Genomic DNA, 7622 nt, shown 5'->3' with positions numbered 1-7622 from the left:
ACAAGGTCTATGAGATGATAGACCTTAATGATTCATAACCTAAAATGTGAAAGCTTAGTCTGGGTAAGCGATTAATCACCTGAACTTGATGAATACAAATTTACAGTATATAATTTTTAACGATGGTCAACCTTTTTTCTTTATCGTTTTTATTTTTTCTTAGGAAATATTGCATAGGTACGCTTATATGTTTTTTTAAGAATTTGAAATAAGTTAAAAACTGGTTTTAAGCATGAAAGAAACACCACAAATCTCTCACCAAAAAACACCAGAAACACAAATCTCATGATTCCTACATTCTTAAAGAATAAAACAGTTCAGATTACCTTTTACTTTTCAATAACACTCCATTTTTAAACATAATACTCGCTATTTTATTTTAGCATATTTTTTAATAGAAATATTGTATTTGTCTTTCAATATAATACTTGTTTGTGGTAATTGGCTTGTAAATAATGTTTATTGTGAATAATGAATGTAATTTTTTTCGGTAATAGATGTAGAGCCTACATAATTTTAAAACGGATTTGGCACACTTGTAGAAAATATATTCTTTTGTTAAATGAGAACTAAAAATACTTTTTTTACTGTAATACGTAATGAATACAAAAAAAAAATCTCAGGAAATGGATTTTATTGGTAAACGTTTATTTTATACTCTATCATAATAAACTGAAACATTAATTTAAAACTAATGCAAAAAGTATACTTTAGTGGTGAAGTACAGTAATTAAATTGTACATTTAGCCAATAAAATTCGTACGAGGAAAGTTGAAATAATTACATTCAGAACTAATTGGATCATAATTTGCTGAGTGTTTATTAGTATTAGATAATCGCATTACTGATTATAAACTAAAACTCAAATAATTGACCTTAGTGGTCATACAACATGGTGATACAAAAGTTAACTGACAATGGGTATTAGTAGGTAAGATGGATAACTTTTTCTTGAGGTTCGTATGTAAACCCCTACAATCGCCCTTGCTTGACTATGATCTACATTGTAAACCTCTGACCTGATAATTCAGAGACTATAGTTAAAAATCTCTTTTCTAACAAGTGCGTCTCTGTTGCAGGTTATATCCACTTAATAACAAACAGTATAAAGGTCGGTTCACACATATCAGTTCAGTCACAGTTCCGTTACAGTCCAACAGTTCAGTCCGTAATTTCTCAGTCAATAGTCCGTCAGTTGGTTTCAGTCAGTCTTCCGTCTCTAAAATTCACAGTAATTTACAGTCAAAAGTTTTAAATTATAAACCTATATTCTATCAAGTTTTCACTGTCCATCTTGTTGATTGTTACAAACAGTACTAAAAACATAAACACAACCATTTAAACTACAATAACAGTATTTCTAACCTGAAACAGGTCCGTCAGGCGTCCAAATAATTCAAAAGTATCGGTTGAAAGAAATCTGAAATTAACTGACGGATGCCGGTAGAGCGACTGACGGGACTGCAACGGATAAGTGTAGATAGCGCAATAGAAAATCCATCAAAGAATATTTTTGTTAACTGTGACGTGCCTGAAGTGACTGGACTGTGACGTTCCGTAACTGATGTGTGTGAATCGACCTTAAACCTTTTTAATTGGTAATATCCTTAACTTTCCTGAATATTTTGTGTAAAAAAATCAACTTGTGATGTGTCAAGAGTCCGAGACAGGTTAGGAAAGTAAATATAAAATGAAAAGGAAGATTTTTAGTACATTGAGTTTTATTGAAAATGTCAGAGCTAAAACATTTGACGTTTAATATCACCATGACTTTTATTCACCTCATGTTATCGTCCCAGTAGTAGGGAAAAGCCGGTTCTGGATCAACCCCGACAGACCAGGGATTCTCATCTGTTTACTCTTCCACTCATCGAAAAGTTGTTTCTGCACCAACCTCCAGTAGACTAGAGATTTGCCCATTTTCAAGCTCCCTCCCTTCCAGCCAGTAGAGTATATATGTTTGTCCTACTCTGGGATCCAATATAGACCCTTATGGGAGTCAAAATCGGGAGGTTACGAAGACGCACCACCACTTTCCCTAGTAGTATATATATCTGTGTCCTACTCCCGGAGTTTATATGGGCTCTTATGGGAATACTTCCCCACAAAATCCGGAGGTGTTCTCCAACCCCCCACATGGAGTATGTATGTTTGTTCTGTGCTGGGGTTTAATATAGACCTTATGGAGACAAATTCAACCCTTGCCTCATTCCTCTGGGGCAAAAATAATATTTTTTTTGTTTTTGTTTTCTTACAGCAATCTAGAAATTGTTTATAGTTGTCTAATGATGTTTCTTGAAATGTCATAACTGAATCCAGTTTCAGAGACCACGACTACGTATGCTGTTGTTCCGGCATCGGCTTGCGCGGTCGCGATAGCATTTACAAAATCTAACTCAATCTGGATGTCACTTCTCGAGCGATCTGTGCTCATTGGGTGGAGATGAGTGTCTATCACCAACAGTGGATAATCATTCTTGTACTCTGAAGGAGATACAAACACATTGGTGTCTCCAAAGTTCACAAGACGATATCTGACCAACTGTTCGTATAACAGTCTCCATTTGCCTTCAGTGATGTGTATGTTCTGCATTTCTTGAGGATAACGTTCTCCGTTTATTTTCACTGCGACATTTTTTATGTTGCAACTATCAAAACGGGAGGGAATTTTCTTCTGGTCATTCCAACGGCTAGTTTGCAACCCCACAATGACAAATTTCGGGTTGTATACATTTCTATAAACGTTAGTGATATCGAAGTTGAATGAGGCCCCGAAAACACCTTTCTTTTCAATACACTGCCACTGGTAATAGTTGTATACCAATTTGCTATGATCACTCAAACGGGTCAACCCATCGATCAATTGAATCTTGCTGGTGGCCGTATACTCGACTAACGGAACTCGAAGAACGAAAGATTTGATTTCGACTTTTCCGTCCTCTGGTATTGTATCTGTTGCGGCTGAACCTTTCCAAACGAATAGTGCATCGTTATCTTCAGCACGGGTGAATATGACTTCGAATCCGCCTTTGTACATAGGATACCGTAGATGATCGAAGAAGCCGAGACCGAGGTGTGCAAGGGTACCGATTACTTCGAAGTTGCCTCCACCAGTGAACGTGGATACGAAACCACAGTTTGCTAAAGAGTTCTTGTTCGAACTGGAATAGTTGAGGATTCCCTTGACCGTGCTTGTGACACCAGGATAGTCGACAGTGTCGATTGTGGTGTTATGTTTCTTGAGTTCAATTCGAGTAAACAGAAACGGTACGAAATTGTCGATGAGTTTAATGTTTGTTTTATCAGCATAAGCAGCCCCGTCAGATTTCTTGACGAGTTTACCACAAATGTGAAATTGTATTCCTGAATCGTAAAACGTGTCACCGTGATCGAGTTTAAAAACCGTGTAATTATTTGGAGTGTTGAAATTGAGTTCAGACACTGGCATGACAGAGCGGTATTCGCTCTTCACCACACCGCTTGAAAACTGATTGTATGTAGCATCCATTTGTGTTGGTTACTTAATATAGGCCGAAAAAAATATACTATGTTAACATTACGATTTTACTCTTTAGACCTCATGCTTAGTAGCGAACTCAAGAGCCGTGTATTAAATCCGTGATTACGTTCGTGTTCTTCGAGGAATTCCTTGGACACGTTTTGATACTTTATGATGTAGTACCAATCTACGTTGCCTGCAAAATCGTGTATGAATGATTCAGACAGTGTTTGATATCTGCTGACCACATACCAGCACTCGTTAAAGTTGATAGCCATTTCCCGGAGGAAGCTCTCATCGAACTTTGTCCTCTTCAGTACGGCATACCAGTTTACGCGATGGAAATACGTGCGTAACATGTCGATGCTGAAATCGTAGTTTTCGGATAGGAGACCCCAGTCGAGCTCCTTAGCGTACTTCATAACGAACTCGTCTGTGAGAACACCCTTAGGTGCTTTCGCTTCCCGAGAAAGAATCGTCCATGCGTTTTCCATGTTGTACTCTTTCTCTCACTTATATACATACAGACGTTCCTAGCCCGAGACCGAGTTTGCGCTTCATCCACATTGCACCAGTCGTACCGAGTGCGACAGCGCGTTCGTTTAGATCGGCGTCAGAAGACGTGACCCTATTCCAAGCAGCGTCTTGCAATTTCTTATCTGCCACCCATCGGTCTTCAGCACGCCTATGATCCCGATACCATATGTCATGTTTCTTGCACGCCTCGTCTAAGGGGTTAACTCCTTTGTCACCACGAGCCAGGCGATCAGATAGCTTCGTACCAGGTCCACAATAATTGTACGTATCGAGATTCCAACTATGTGGAGCGTGTAGCTCAAACGGTAAACTATTGATTAAGTTGTTCAACAACCCCGATCCTTGAATAGCGTGTTCAGGTAACGCTGACAGACAGCGTATGAGATACTTCAATCCGTTTGGTCGTTCGATTAGCTCCTGCATGCGGTCGTATATGAATTTCACGACTGACAGTTTCTCGTTGTGAAAGTTATTGTTTCCAGCAGCCTCCTCAGCGTGTATGAAATTGAGCCGACTGATCAGTTCGTTTAAATCCTTTATGTACCGATATTCGATTGGTGTTTTGTCATCGTACCGTTTCAACCCAGACCCAACTGTCTCTGTGGGTGTTGATGTAGTTGGGGTTGCGGATTTATTCATCTCATCCCAAATGGGTTTGATCATCTGTTTCCACTTTTGACCCTGACTTGATTTCGGTCGTCTAGTCGAGGGATCGTTCTTTTGATACAACGAGTTGGATGTCAACAGAATTTCCTTGTATGAATTCCAATCGTCAGATGTGTACTCATCAGACTTAACAAAACCTTTATTCGTCAAGAGTTTCCAAAGACCTTCACTGCCGACAAAACTTTTACCTGACATCACTATATCATCGTAATTAAAGGTGATTGGTTCTGATCCAATTTTCAAACGTTCACTCATCACATCATAATAAATACCAAACTGTGAATCACTTGCACGAGGTAAGTATCTCGCACCAACACTGCCCAAATTAATTACATTTGAGTCCACCAACTGCCTGATTGATTTGTTCTGAACGTTTTCAGGTTCCACTTCATCTTCGTTATCGAAGGGAATTTGTTTACGATCTGGTGTACTGTATACTCTTGGTCTAAAGCGAGCAACCATTTGATTGTATTTTTGCTTTTTCAACCACTCCTTTGTCTTTTGTTCTAATAGATCATCTTTTTCTTTTTTCTCTTTTATTGCATCGGTAATGGTTTGATATTTCTTTTCCCTTTCTCGTTGTTCCTCTCTTTCTAAAATGTGTACGTTAGCAAATTGTTGTTGAAGTCTATTTTTTACATTTTCTAGTTGCTTTGCCTTGGTGACAGTCAACGGTTGTTTTTGGACATCTCTTGTAATGATTGTGGTGGATGGACTTTTTGTTGGAGACGATACAACTGATATCTCTTTAAGTTTTTGTTCACGTTGTTTTTGCTCTTCCAATTCAGCGTCATGAAACTTTTTCATCAGGTTACTCTCGATAGCTTCAAGTCGCTTAGCAGCTTTTGCATCCATCATAACCTGTGTTCACTTATTTTATACAACGTCAGAAAAAACGACATATATCGTTTCTAGTATAAAATTGGCATATCGTCGAAAAACGAAATTTCAATCAAAAAACGTGATATAACGTTTCTAGTATAAAAACGACATTTCAATTAAAAAACGTGATATATCGTTTCTAGCTTAAGATGTGACATTTCACATTGACGTTGTAAATATAGTTTTCTTCAGCATGCATTTATATTTTCCAGAGTGTGCTTTTTTAGTGGTATTGATGGTTACAAATCCATGTTGTTCCTGCCAACACCGACGACAGAGCTTTTCAAACTCAGATAACGACATATCGGAACCGACAAAATCCTCATGAATACGTGTCAAGTAATGCTTGTTCTGTTGAAACATACACAGCAGATTTAGGTTGTTACGGATTACTTGCATATCGACACGACCATAGCTCTGACTCAGGTATATACATGATATATTTTTGTGACGACCTCTGATGTAATAGTCTTTGATTTTTGATTGCTCGTCAAGTAAACAGTCATCAAACACAACCAGTGAATTTGGTTTGCATTCATCCAATGGAACCAAGTCGGAACAATCAGAGAAGAAGAACGCTATTTTACAACCGAGGTTTTTCTCAACTCTTTCATAGTGCTTTTTTAAATCAAGATAGGCTGGTTGTTCTATTGATCGACTGAACACATAGAGATGTTTAAAAGCTATACCATCTTTGTTGTATATGAGGTTAAGCAGTAAATTGGTTTTTCCACATCCTGATGGACCAACGATCAAGCAACGAAGTGGTTTTGGGAAAACGCCACCTTCCGCCCTTTCATCATCTCTACAGTAGACGTTTATTTCCATTGTCTTTACTTATAACGCCACTTTGTCTTCATAGGAAACTCCTTGACAGCCTAACGTCTCGATCTGTTGATTTAAACAGCAAGTGTGTTTGCGTCAGTCGTACTGATCATAGTCTCGACTCTGTGTAGACGTTTAGATAGCTCTGAGAATTCAACTCCGTTAATGGCGTCATATGCACTGTTGCTGCGACTGATGCCACAGATCTTTCTACCTCCTTTGATCTGAATACAGTCTTTTGTGACTTCAAGACCTTTTAAAATACCATCAACTTTATCATTTACTTCTTCAAGCTGTTCTTTAACAACCACATCAGTCTTATCTATAGCTTTTGCAGCTTTTACTATCCTTTTTTTCTTGGCACTAATATAATGTTTCTCGAACCCGACTTGTTTGTTTATAATGGAGGCCAGATCCTTTTTTACCTTATCAAATATGTAATCTACCTGAGAAATAAATTCTCTTTTCATGTTACTGATCTTTGAATCTGTATCATGCATGCAAGCGAATTCCAACGATGAAAGTTTTTCATTTAACTTATCTGTTGAAATGCTATTTTCGTTAGTACTGCTGTCAGCCAGTTCTTCTCCGAACCGATTGAATTTAAATATAGACATGATGATGCTCTTATAATGATACCAAGTCTAAGTACACCAGGTTTTCAACATTACTATTGAGTATCGGGTTGTTATCTTGATCAAGTATGTTGATTGTTATGCAGTGAACTGTCCTCAACCCAGGTTTCAAATCAACATATAACCTTTCCTTTGGTTGTTCAGATATCTTATACCCATGTGGAACTTGAGGGAAGAACGTGTATAGCAGTTCAGTTTCCGCATGTTTGTGATCATGTGTGTCGTGGTTGACAAGACTGTTGTGCACTATATTACAGTGTATCTCGATGGTATCTACTGCCCTCAACTTTGGAGGTCTTGTTCCTGTCACTGTTTGGTTCTCAATGTGGTATGAGCTACTGTCAGCTCTCTTCTGATTTTCTTTTGTTGGAGGATCAAAACCAAACAACTTGCAGCACGCTGGATCCATATAGAACTTCAATGGCGAGTACACAGAAAGAAAATCACCATTTTTACTCAGTCTAAATTTAGTAGGATCAACGTTTAAGCTCAAGGATTTTATGTAGTCCTTTGCAGTAGCTTCCATAGACTCGATTGTCCAGTAACCTCTTGTGAAAGTGAGAGGATTCGGTATTGCA

The 7622-nt window shown here is 38.1% G+C and overlaps 1 protein-coding gene across 1 annotated transcript; it reads right to left on the bottom strand.

Annotated features, from left to right (window-relative positions):
* Positions 1–2272: 2272 nt before the first annotated feature.
* On the bottom strand, positions 2273–3508 carry LOC128982185 (uncharacterized). Its single transcript, XM_054401248.1, has one exon. The coding sequence runs from the start codon at positions 3506–3508 to the stop codon at positions 2273–2275; it is 1236 nt and encodes a 411-aa protein (XP_054257223.1).
* Positions 3509–7622: the final 4114 nt, after the last annotated feature.

This window comes from Macrosteles quadrilineatus, unplaced genomic scaffold (assembly GCF_028750875.1).
Source record: "Macrosteles quadrilineatus isolate MER2022 unplaced genomic scaffold, UCM_ALF_1.0 Scaffold_155__1_contigs__length_252257, whole genome shotgun sequence".
In the NCBI taxonomy this organism is placed as follows: domain Eukaryota; kingdom Metazoa; phylum Arthropoda; class Insecta; order Hemiptera; family Cicadellidae; genus Macrosteles; species Macrosteles quadrilineatus.
Note: the sequence above shows the minus strand (reverse complement) of the source record. Positions and strands in the feature narration are given on the sequence as shown.